General features: G+C 51.6%; 1 protein-coding gene across 2 annotated transcripts; it reads right to left on the bottom strand.

The window, feature by feature from the left end:
* Positions 1-464: 464 nt before the first annotated feature.
* On the bottom strand, positions 465-9,837 carry Hoxd3 (homeobox D3). 2 transcript variants are annotated; one of them, XR_005091350.1, is made up of 4 exons: positions 9,089-9,837; positions 6,279-7,337; positions 776-1,058; positions 465-613 (listed from the first exon to the last, which is right to left on the bottom strand). XR_005091350.1 is itself a non-coding variant. In XM_028880616.2 (2 exons), exons 1-2 carry the CDS (start codon positions 9,627-9,629, stop codon positions 6,580-6,582), a joined length of 1,299 nt encoding a protein of 432 aa, XP_028736449.1. In that variant the 5' UTR covers positions 9,630-9,837; the 3' UTR covers positions 5,731-6,579. The 2 variants fall into 2 exon arrangements, 1 of the variants encoding a protein (XP_028736449.1); XM_028880616.2 differs by lacking the exons at positions 465-613; positions 776-1,058 and having other exon boundaries at positions 5,731-7,337.
* Between the last annotated feature and the right edge of the window lie 2,155 nt (positions 9,838-11,992).

Below are 11,992 nucleotides of genomic sequence, written 5' to 3'. Positions count from 1 at the left end.
TTAATAGACTTGCCGCTACAGCAGACAGGAAAGATGTCGTGGATGGTGCATATACATACTTTTATTGTAACTTTAAATGGCATTCAAGTTTACCCCAAGGTCACCAGCAGCCTTGACCTACTTACTCCCACGCAAAGAGGCCTGCAGGCAGATTTGGGGTCAGCAAGAAACCTTGATCCTTTGGGATTGTTCTTGCCCTGCCTTCAGAGGAGGGGTGCCCCTTTCTGGGAATAGAGGGGCCTATGTGGGTATCACTGGGGTAGGTGGAAGTGGGGGTAATGCCGGGTCACAATGGGTCAGGGGTTAATGTGGGTGCGGGCTTGCTGCGAGGGTCCAGGTCCAAGGTCCGAGCTGGTGGGCTGCAGTTAGAGCTCAGGAGTTGAGTAGTGGCCCTCCCTCCCCTCGGGTGTGGTACAGAGATGTCTCCTCCCCTCCCCTCCCCTCCCCTCCCCTCCCCCGCGTCTGGAACACCGTCCGAGCTGCTGCGGGGGCCGGAGCGGACCTTGTGTCGCATCCTCCCTTAGCGCTCACCCAGAGCACCAGCGTCTCCTCTGCTTGCGGTTTCTGGTCGGCTCCCAGCTGGCCCAGACTTGCTCTAAAGTAGGAGGAACCGCTGTCGAGCGAAAAGTGCACACCGGGTGATTGATGAACTCTTAATAGGACTAACCTTTCCCGCCCCCCACCCCAGACACACACAGAGGAACCCCACTCCCCATCCCGCCTCCAAGGCAGGCGCAAAAGACGCGGCCGCCAGCCGGTAGGGCGATTAACTCACCGTTTGTCTTTCCTGGAGAGTTCTAGGTGGATGCGGGAACACCGGCGGGGGCGGCGGCAGCCGGGTCAGCGCGCGCCTCTCAGGGCAGCGTGGACCCAGCCGGCTTTGTGCTGAGCCCCCGACCTCCCGGGCAGGCGGCAGCTATTGTTCCCGTGGGCGACCGGGACGCTGAGACTGGCAACCACACCAGCCTCCTGCTTACAGTGACCCTAGGTCCCGGGGCTGAGTCGGGGCTTCCTTTGTGTTCTCTGCCAGCCACGGGATGGCGTCGGCGCTGGCTGGTCTAAGGGATGGCAGACAGGAGAGAGGGACACTGGGACCAACTCCCTAGAGCTCTCCTCGTGTGACCCACTTTCCCCGCGGGGCCCTGAGAAGAAGTGGGGAGGGCTAGGGTATTTGTAGGCCAAGGAAGTGAACAATAGAGCCATCAAAAGACCTTGGAGTCCCCTGTTTTAAAGAAAGGTCCCTGCTCGCAGGCCCTCCCGGCCTGGTTTAAGCCTCCACTTCCCGGCCCATCAATTGTCTGTACCAAAGCTCTCGTGAATCCTGATTCATATGGGGACCTCCTCTTCCTCTGGTTCTCTCTAATGCTAAACCGCACTTTGGTAAATAATCCAGACCTTAATTGAAAAATGAGCCAGATTAGCCAAAGGAGCCAGTCAAGGCACTCTGCCACCGGCTGTGGGTGTAGCTTAGTGGTAGGGGGGGCATATTTGCCATCCACCATATTTACTGTCGGTTCAAGTCCCAGGTTGTTTTTAAAAGTCATTATCACAAGATGTAGAAGAAGAAGACACAGGCAATGGCCCCCACCCCACAGACTGGAGTGGATGGGGTGGCATGGTGGCATTCATCTCTCTCTACTACTGCAAAAGACTGGGCACCCTTGTGCCTTGGGCTTCGGCCCTTGGGGGAAGTCTGTTCGGTTTGCTTCACACTGGGCCTGACCTAAAATGGATTGTCTTTGAACTTGGCGACTTGACAGGGAGGAAGTGAGACCTGAGGGAAATGTTTAAGAACCGGCTTCAGGTCAGGTTTATAAATCCATTTGACACCAACCTTGGACCCCAAAGGTAAGAACGTTTGTAGTGGAGTAGAAAACAAGGTAACAAGTGACGGTCCCCTCCGGCCACCACTCCCCCTCAGTCTTTCCCGACCCACCCAGGCCTTCTGAGAGAGAAGCCGAGAAGAGCTAGCCCTCCAAAGTGTGGGTTAGGAAAGGCCTGGCTGGGGACGACTCAGTCTCAGCTCCCAGGGTGTCTTGGTGCCCCAAGGTCTGTTGGCCCAGGTTCTAAATCTACCATCTGGGAAGTAGCAGTGCCCATGAGTGATGAGACCAAAGCCGGGGGGTGGGGGGAGCACCCGCCTCTTCCTCTCCTGCACACTCACAAACTTCTGTTGTTATTTTCCTCTAAGTTTCTGAAAGAAGGACCAAGGTTTGACCAAGAACTCCCAGATAAAGAAGACCTGTAAACTGGGATTACCCAATGGTTGACTTCAGAAGGAGGTTTCAACCAATTCAACTGGTAAAGCCAAAACAGACCTTGGGACAGTCCCTTGAATACTGAAGGTGTAAACAAACTTGTGCCTCCCCCCACCCGGAGTGGGGGTGGCAAATAAGTGGAGCATTTATTCTTAGAAGGAAGAGTTAAGTTCTTTGTTATTCAAACATACGCCCACTCAGGGCATCCTCTTTACTCTCCCTAATGAAAATTCTCAACAGATGGAGAGCCTGGACTTTCAGGCCTGCTGGCTGAGGAGAGCATTTCACTCCCGGGGCCATTGGTGTGGTGCAGGGACAGGATAGCTAGCTAGTGTAGGCAATCACTATCGCTTAATACTTCTTAGAGATAGAAATTCGGAGAAAACAATCCTGTTCAGCAAGGTTAGCAGCCTCTGGGGCCTCAGAAACCAATTCTGCTGATGTGTCTCTGATCAGGAGTTGCACCAAGGGGAAGCACTAGTTAGCTCTGTGTGCTGGTCCTGCCTCCCATTTGAAACCCTGCACAAAGAAACGGTACCAATGGATGGTCAACTTTATGATTCCACCAGAGGCGGATTTTTCTCTGTCAGGTCCCTGCATGAGGTTGTGTTCTGAAAGCCAAAAGGCAGAACGTGTACTTGATCACCCTTAGTTCCTTAGTAGAGGAGCCAGCGGCCAGGGCTGCTCCCCAGGGCTTTCCCGGGCCTTCCCTTACCCTGGCTAGCTCCACACCAGAATGGATCCTGAGGTTTCCCAGGTTGCTAGGAAAACCTCCCTGCTTCCTCCACCCCCACCTCCATTTTGCAGCAGGGCCACACATACCCTCTGCCTGACGGTCCATCCTGCTTTAATCCACATTGGATTGTCTGGACAGTATAACCAGGGACGCCCAAATGACTACCATCTATGAGCCAGGCTCTAAAGTTTTCAAATCTAACGGAGATCCACAATCTTCCTGACGCCCCCTGCCCCCTCAAAAAAAGCTATGGAGAAAAAAGGTAGACCTCCCAAGACCAACACCCTTCCCTTCTGGTATAGCCCCCTGTTGTGGCTAAGGCCTTCTCTGCAGAGGACCAGAAAGGAAGCCGCTGGTCAGCACAATGGACTCCTGGGCTTCGGGTAGACCTGACTGCTTCTGGGCATCCTCAACCGGGGTTGGGGGGGGGGTGACGGACGGTGCTCCTCTGCCCCACAGCGTGCGTCGTGGGAGAAAGACACGCTAGGGTGGTGACTCCCTTCCTTTGTCAACTTTGCGCATCGTGTCCGGCCAGGGGCCTTGAAGCTGGAGCCGAGGCCTGAGACCCGGGCGCCATCGCTGGCCAGGCTCCCCTCCCCCACTTTTCTTTCTTTGCTTCTCGGAGACCAGGGAGGGAGGAGGCGGCAGGCGCCTCGGCGGATAGAGCTGCTATTGTGACCTTCCCAGGCTGAGCGGGAACCCAGCGGAGTGTGGACTGCCCGCGGTGGCGGGGGAGGAGGTGACTGCGTGCAAACCTCGGGTGCAGAGGGGGTGGCACCGGGAAATAAATAAAGCCTTGCAACCTCGGGCAGTTGGGCCCTTCAGAGGGCGTTTGGTTGTGTTTAGACTTGGGTGCTTCCTAACACTAATTGCAGGCTCAAGAGGAGCGGAATTTATGGCGAAGGCCAAGGCGGCTTGTTTATAATTTATGAAGTTTTAAATGGTTGTGCCGCGGGCCCAGCTCTCTCGGGCTGGCGGCCGCGTGGGAGTGCGCCCTCCCAGAACTCGCCGCCGCCGCCGCCCCCACCCACGCTAGGAGCGAGTGTGCCCGTCACGTGATTCCCGCCAGTGGCAAGAAAGAACCAAGCAATTCTCTGATGTCTCTAGAACTTCAGAAGGTGGGAGAAGGCCGCAGATTTGGTCGAAGCGACCCCCTCCCCCTCTCTCCCAACGTCCTTACTCCACAGCTGGGCCTGGGAGGCTGCGGCTGCCTAGAGAGGGAGCCCCCAGCCTGACACTTCCTTAGAGCCTATGTGTGAGAGGAAGCTGATGTCAGCCGGGCTAGACGCTGTTTAAAGTCTAATCCATGAAACCCTAAGCCACAGATGACACTTGGGGTTTCGCAGACACCCGCAGACTCAGCAGATCCTCCTGCGGTAACACACCGCGCTGGGAACCGCCTGGAGCCATGATGCATTATGTATTTTTATTATTATTTATGGTAGGAAGAGGAGATGAGAGAAACCGGGCTGAATCTAAACAGCTTGACAATTCATCTATTTAATATTTAGCCAGTTAAGAAAGGTGGCTGTGATTTCCTACAAGGCAGCTAGCTCTTCTTTGATTTCCTTAAGAGCTTAAAAAATAATTTCTTACAATTACGGATTCTGCCTATGAATGCAGGTTTCATAGAAAACAATGCTAAGCCTTGAGAGTGGGTAAAATATGCCTTCAATTGAAGTCATTTATTCTGTTGATACAATTCTACAACATATATACTTTAAACTTGCTCAGATAGAGTGAAATTTAGCAAAGGATATCCCCTCCCGCCCCCAGCCTAACATGCCATTTTAAAAACAGCACAAAGGAACAAGGAAACTAAATATTTTGAGCCATCATTACTGAGCGAAACACAAACACCCAAATAGAAAACGATTGTTGTTCCACCAGAAGAGAAGAAGCTATTTCCACACACAATGGGAATCCCACCTCGTGTCACCAGGCTGGCCGTGGGAGTTGCATGTTTGCCAAACCAAATAGAGGTGCGTGGGCGGACTTTGCTGAAATACAAAATAATTGAACCTTGTCTGAAGACTTCTTTCCAAGTGCCCCCTTCTGTAGAAGTGGGTGGAAGTGCCCGACCCGAGCTAGAGCCACACTAATATTTACAAAACGATTATAAATGTTGTAGACTTTTTGCCCGTTTTGCACAAAGAAACAGAAGTAAACAAGGTGTTTATACGTGTTGTGTTCCATTAATGAAACTTTTATTATTTTACATCTATGGAGAACATTTGTTTTCTTTTGAAATGAACTACTGACCATGACAAAGGAAAAAATCGTGAGTACTTCCTAGAGATAAAAGCCTGGGTGCTTGTCTCTGCGTGATCATTTCTTTTTATCCGCCTGCACCTTAGCTTTTCATAGCTTAATCCTTCCTGTTTCTCTTACGCTTTTTCTTTGATTGTCAGGTTTTTTCCCCCAAAGTTTAATTTTTATTATTTAATGCAGAAAAAAAAAAGCTCTGCCTCCCCCCCCCATGGACCGATCTTGTCTAGAAAGGGGTGTTGCTTTGGCGAAGTCTCATTGCCATCACCCCATCTAGAATATTTTGAGGTTTGCATCCTCTGGTTACTGCCACCCTATTTCAATTCCTCCACGACAATTTGTGCAATAGGTTCCGAATAAATAAAATATTTTTCAGAGGGTCCTTTTTTTTGGGGGGGGAGGGTTTCTTACAGAGGGATCAAGGCAGAGTTGTCTGCCTGCAAATGTGTGTGATTAACACAGATACACTTCCAACTGAGAAAATTTTTTTATTCTAATTGTTTGTTCAAATAGTACCAGACAATTTGAAATCAATAAGCTGTGTCAGTGGTGAGGGCTTCGGCTGTTGAGAAACGGCTACCGTGAGCCGTGCTATGACACCGGGCTGCCTGACTCTACCCATGAAGGACCATTTATGATCTCAATCCTTTACATCAACTACAAACACCAGCCACGGTTACAACTGTTCAAAACTACTCTCTCAACTAGTTCAGACCAAGGGGACTAAAGAGGTGAAATGTGGCCCCCAAGGCCTGGGAGCGCGTACCTAGGCCCGTCTGGAGAATTCTACAAATATACACATAAATACATTAAGACGAGGATAAATAATCAGGGAAACGAAATTACTCGCTTCAAATAATAAATACAGATTGTTTAGTCCAATGCAATCTTTACAGGAGGAGAAGGAGCATATAAATTAAGGTCTCTGAAACTAAGCTAGACGGAGGGGCCAGGCCCGGGATTCTCCAGGCCCTAGTCCCTCTTCAGGACTCGCCAAGGATGGGTCTCGGACTTACCTTAGGGACACCATTACCAGATTAGAGTCCCTCGGTCCGCAGTATATGGCACTGTCAGGTTTACAGGGGAGGATCCTTGCGGCTGATTTATGGCGAGTCACCCAAAGGAGGACGCGCCTGGAGGGGAGGCCCAGTCGTATCAGCCTCGGCCGCTGGAAGCCCGAGACTCATGAGGCAGCGGCCAGACCAGATCGGGGAGGGGGGGGTCCCCCGAGCTGCCCCTCGGGCCCCGCCCCGCCACCACCCCTGCCACCAAAACCAGAGAGGTAATTGCGCCGAGCTACCAGGCCGGCGGCAACCGCTACAGATGTGTCAGTTTGGGGGCCTCGGGCAGGCGTCCCTGAGACGAGTGGTGAGCCGAGAGATCTGTGTAGGTGGGGTGAGGGTCGCACGGTCCGTGGTGGTGGTTGCCGGGGATTTGCGCGGCGCAGCTGTAGTCCACGCTGGCCGAAGACGGGTGCGAGAGGTGGCCCAGATTGAAGACCGGCCCGGATGCGGGCGCCATGGAGTCGACGAAGTTACCACCCACGTACACGGGGCTGCCCTGCAGGTTGGCGCTGCCGAAGCCGCCGCCGTTGCTCGCCATCGGGTGGGGCTCGAACTCGGGAGCCGCGTAGCGCTTCTGCTGCGGCAGGCAGCTGCTGAGCGGCGCCGTGTAGGCGGCCAGGCCGTACATGTTGGGCTGCGATTTGGCGAAAGCGGGTGGCGAGGGTGCGTCGTAGGCGAGGCCGGGCACCGGCGGCAGCTGGCCGGAGTAGGCCACGTGGCCCGCCGCTCCTCCAAGAGGTGGGCTGCGCTCTGGGGACTGGCCGGCCGGTGAGTGCAGGATGCCCTTGGCCTTCTGGTCCTTCTTGTACTTCATGCGGCGGTTCTGGAACCAGATCTTGATCTGGCGCTCGGTGAGGTTCAGCAGGTTGGCCATCTCCACGCGGCGCGGCCGGCACAGGTAGCGGTTGAAGTGGAATTCCTTCTCCAGCTCCACCAGCTGAGCACTCGTGTACGCTGTGCGCACCCGCTTGGATGCTGGGCCCGGGGGGCTCTTGTCCTCGCAGTTCTCTCCTGGGCAGGGAGGGAGACAGAGAGGGTGCTGAGCGACGGGGGTAAGAAACCTCAGAACGGAGAGGAGGGCTTTCCTGCCTCCATCTGCCTCCCCTGCTCTCACCTCCAATCCCGCTCAGAGTCGGGTAGGGGATTCGGGGAGGCCCAAGTCTGAGGAAGCGCTCACTCTGCACCCCCCCTAGGTCTACCTGTCAGCCACACCTGTAACTCCTGCCTTACTCTGCCTTCTTTCCTCTCCACCCTAGCCCATCATCTCATCTCAACCCACAGGCCACCAAGGACCTTACTGGGAAGCTAAGAGCCCCTCGTGGAGACACTCCCCATCCAAAAAGCCAGACTTCTTTGAACACCCCTCTCTCTCAACCTCTGCCGCTGGGGACTGGGGGCTGCGGGGGGGGGGGGGTGTCCGAGACAGCTCCTCCAGTCTGCCTCGTTTGTTTCCAAGTCAAACACTCCAAAGAGCAAAGAAGTGGGTAGGGGTCTTGGCACCTCACTCCAGGCAGGTGCACCCAAAGGCGGGGAGGTGGTAATACACGCCCCCCCCCCATACTGCCCTGGAGTTTTAGGGGATCCCAAGGCCAGGCTGAAAGCATGTTGCCTATGGCAGTGCCGGGATGCCAGCACTGGCTTCACCTCCGCTGCCACCCCTCAGCTGCCTGTCCACTCCTTCACTGGGAAGACAAATGGATTTCTCCTGGGAGGGAGGGCCTGTGTCTGAGCTAAGGAGGGAGGGGCAGAGGAAGGAGCTTTCTGGCAGGAAGACACTTTCCCCCTAGGAGCCACAGCCCAGGGAGCATCAGGCAGAGCAGAGACCTGATAACAAATCATACCCCAAGCTTCAGACTAGCCCTGGACCTGCAAAATAAACACCATCAAGAACACAAAGCCAGAAATTGTCAAGAAGCATCAGTCTGAGCCGAGAGGAGGAGGCATCAGTCCTTAGAATGGACCAAGAGATGTCCATTCCTCAGCTCTAGAGTCTCCCTTGCCGGGGTGTGAAAGGGACAGCTGATCTTGTTCCAAATTATTCTCTCCCCCTGGAACCTGCTCTTCCCTGTTACAGGTTCACTGGAGTGGGCTGAGCTTCACAGTTATGCCTGAAGTCATACCCCTTAGATCCAAGTCCACCACTCTGCAGTTCTGTGGAGCTGGGAAAAATAAGGGTGTTGGCACAAATCTATTTTAAAGAGTTCTCTGGAAAATTAAATAAAATAAATGGATACTGTTTATAACTTTTTTTTGGCCATGGCTCTTTTCCTTCTGTTTTGGGTATTGTTTGTCTTGACTTGGTTTTCTGTTTTGAGACAAGATCTCTTTAATGGTGTCCAGGAACTCACTATGCTTCTCAAGCTCTCCTTGAAATCGAGATACTCCTGCCTCAGCCTCAAGTGTACAGAACCACACCCTGCCTGCCTTCACATTGGAAGGGCTGGTGGGTAGAAGAGGAAGCTGAGTTATGACCCGTGCCTGGAAAGGCAGATAATATGTCAGCCTAAGAACTTTCTATTAATAAGCATGGGACAGTCCACAAGGCACCAGCAATGAAATCATGCCCTATCTCTGCAAGAGTATGTATCCAAACAGAGTCACTAGAAAGGACAGATGTCTCTCTACAAGTGGGAGTTTGGATATATTGTTGCTGAGGTTGCTCTTACAGCCCTGAGTCTCTTGGCTCCGAGCTAATTGGTCCTTGGGGCGATTTGAAGGGATGCAGGCCCAGGGATGACCTGCCCAGAGAGCTAGCTAGCTACCTGAAGTGGCACAGCTGTTCTTCTGCTTCGAATTCTGCCGGGATTCTTTCATCCAAGGGAAGATCTGCTTGCTGATGGTGGCTGAAGAGCCAGATGCATTAGGCCCCCCCTTGGTCTTCTTGGCAGGCCCTCCACCTCCGGGATTGGTGGGCGAGGATGGGGGCAAGGTGGGTGGTGGAGGAGGAGGTTGTGGCGGCTGCTGCTCTGAGTTCAGACCTGGAGGTTGGCTGCCACCACCCCCGCCCTGGCTGTTCCCAGTGCCAGGTCGCATGCAGCTACCATTGAGTTCGGCTCCTTTATGGACTGGGGCTCTGAGGGGTGCCGCGCTCTGGATGGAGCAGGCAGAACCTGGGTAGTCACTGTCCAGGGAGTTGGCAGCGGCAGGGGGTGGGTAAGGCTGGTGAGGAGTGCTGTAGCCATAAGCGTCGGTGGCTTTGCTGTAACCGTAGCCTCCAAAGAGTCCTGGGTTCTCATAGTAGGCAGCCTTCTGCATGGTGCACTCAGGAAGCTCCAGGGCCTGCTGAGCCCGCTCAAATAACATTGACTACCACTGTCTCCTTCACCACCGAGGCCAGGGGCTGCTGAATCTCCAGAGAGCTGGGCCAGCTCCCCGGCTCCAGGTGACCTGCCAAGAGAAAAAGGGAGAGATCCTAGAGGGACTGTCACTGGCAAGACCAATCAATATAGAAGGATCAGAGGAAGCTCTCAGCTTCCACTCGTTTCAAAGTGGAAGGATGGGCAAGGTCGGGGGGGGGGGGGTTATGAAGCTCAGTTCATTGGAACTCTTAGAAAAGTTGGAGTATTTCTTCTAAACGTAAGAAGAGATCTTTCCTCCTGAGTTCCACTTAAGTCTCTTGGAGAATTGCCTTTCTCCAGGATTGTCAATACAGCGTTTGAGCCTGCGTGGGAAAACACTTATGATTCTCCCACTAAACTAGGAACTCCTTAGAGGAAGGGGTTGTGTTTTCTTCATTGACATATCACTGGCGTTCAGCGCAATGCCCTGCATGTAAAAGTGCAATAAATGGATATTGAACAGATGGGTGAATGAATGAACAGGTCACAACCAGTCTGGGTGATCCTGGGGTTTGGTTTTGCTTAGTGATAGAGATCAACCCCAGGACTTTGTACATGCTATGTAAGGACTCTTACCCTAATTTCAGTGTTTGGATGGACAAAAGAAAAGCTCTGTTACACACCCAGAGCTTTTCTCTAAAAGTATCTTTCCCACCTAGTTTCAGAATCACACCATCATTTTTGAAGACCCAGACAGTCCACTCTGATGACAGGGTGAGGATCCACACAGTTAGTTTTGTGGGTCAGCACTATGAAATCCACAGTGTGGAAAACTAGCAAGTAAAAACAAAAAGGAAGACTTAAAGACTCCCAGACTTACTTTGAAGCTAAGAAAGTTTCTTTCATCTACATTTTCCCACACCCCTTACTTTATCTTTCAGCTACTTTTAGAAGGGTGTTCCTGAAAATGAATGAAAGAATTTAGACCTTAAAATGAATATAGTGTAAGTGAATGGTGAATGCTCTTATAACTTTATCATTTTCCTTTGGATCTCTACATAAATAGATATTATTATTGACCTCTGCTCTGGACCTTCCATTCTGCCCCACCTCCTACCCAACCTACAACCAATGAGACAAGTTCTCATGACATGATGAATGGACCCAGAATTAGAAGGATTGGGGGGGGGACTAAGAAAATTCTTCCCCTTTTGTATTCCCTGACTCTTCATGGGGGGGGTGCTCTTCCCACCCCTTCTGAAAGGCTCTTGAGGAGTTAAAGTATAACTAATATCATTCAATCACTTTTGTCTGTTTGATAAAGAAAACTCACAGGTCAGCTCTCCGGCCTTAGTTCTTGAGCTCATCTTTCAGGCAAAGTTTCTTTCCAAAAATTCTCCCTGGCTTCCACCATCATGAGAGACCACATCATGCAACTTATGGCCAATCAGATTGAAACACAGGAACCAAAACACATCTGCATTAATTTCCCCCTGTATTTTCACCAGAAAGCCCACCAATTAAGAAAACTCTCCGAATTAGCCTTTGCTTGGTAGTGTGGTTGCTCATTTTGTTTTAGAATACAAGTGAATATGCCATTCATCTTGATGAGAGATGGGTCTTTCTCAATGGGCTGCAGTAATATTGAAACGTTTTGTTGTGGGCATTGTTTCTACTAGTACCCACAAATGCGTGCAGTTAAGAGATCCACCTCACAAAGCTAGACTAATTCTTTTGATTAGTTTTCAATACCAATCTCTGATTACTAAAATTACCAAGTAGCAAGTGGACATTACATCCTGATTCTGTGACTAATATTTATATATGTTTGCCCCAGGCCAGAGGACCTGCCACAATGGTTTGACTAAGTTTTGGGGCTTTCCAAGGATGCTGCTCGATTCTGGGTGTCTAAATGGCGCATCAAGCTTCTGAGACCACCAGAATTTGCTACCGTTTTGTCATCCCATCAACCACTGTGGAAGCAAAACATCCCCCTTCCGCCTCCATGTTGACCCAGTTTGTCTTGGGAGGTGGACCAGTCACATTAAAATACCTTCTTAAGGAACTGAGCAAGCCTATGGGACAGATGGCGTTACACAGTATGTTTACTCCTGTGGCATATTCCTAGAAAAATCTCTATATAAAGACCTCAAAGAAACAGAGAGCCCTCACAACCAGAGTCATCTCTTGCCTGTTTACTTTGTCTTAAAGAATTTCCAGGCCCACTCCATGGTCTAACATCCATTTCTTTACAAGCAAAGGTAGTAATTAGGTGCTGTTCTCGTTAGGGAGAAAAAAAAAAAACTTTGCAGCACCCACCCTACAGAGCCCTAAAGAAGCCCCACTTCCAAAGCTCAACCTGAAAATACTGATTTTTTAAAAAAAAGT

This window comes from Peromyscus leucopus, chromosome 4 (genome assembly GCF_004664715.2).
Source record: "Peromyscus leucopus breed LL Stock chromosome 4, UCI_PerLeu_2.1, whole genome shotgun sequence".
Classification (NCBI taxonomy): Eukaryota; Metazoa; Chordata; class Mammalia; order Rodentia; family Cricetidae; genus Peromyscus; species Peromyscus leucopus.
Note: the sequence above shows the minus strand (reverse complement) of the source record. Positions and strands in the feature narration are given on the sequence as shown.

Bases quoted from the DNA above. Each gene is read 5' to 3' on its own strand.
- Hoxd3 (XM_028880616.2), bottom strand. From the start codon at position 9,629: ATGTTATTTGAGCGGGCTCAGCAGGCCCTGGAGCTTCCTGAGTGCACC. The intron at 7,338-9,088 runs GTAGCTAGCTAG...CTCCCTGCCCAG, and splicing joins GAACAGCTGTGCCACTTCAG to GAGAGAACTGCGAGGACAAG.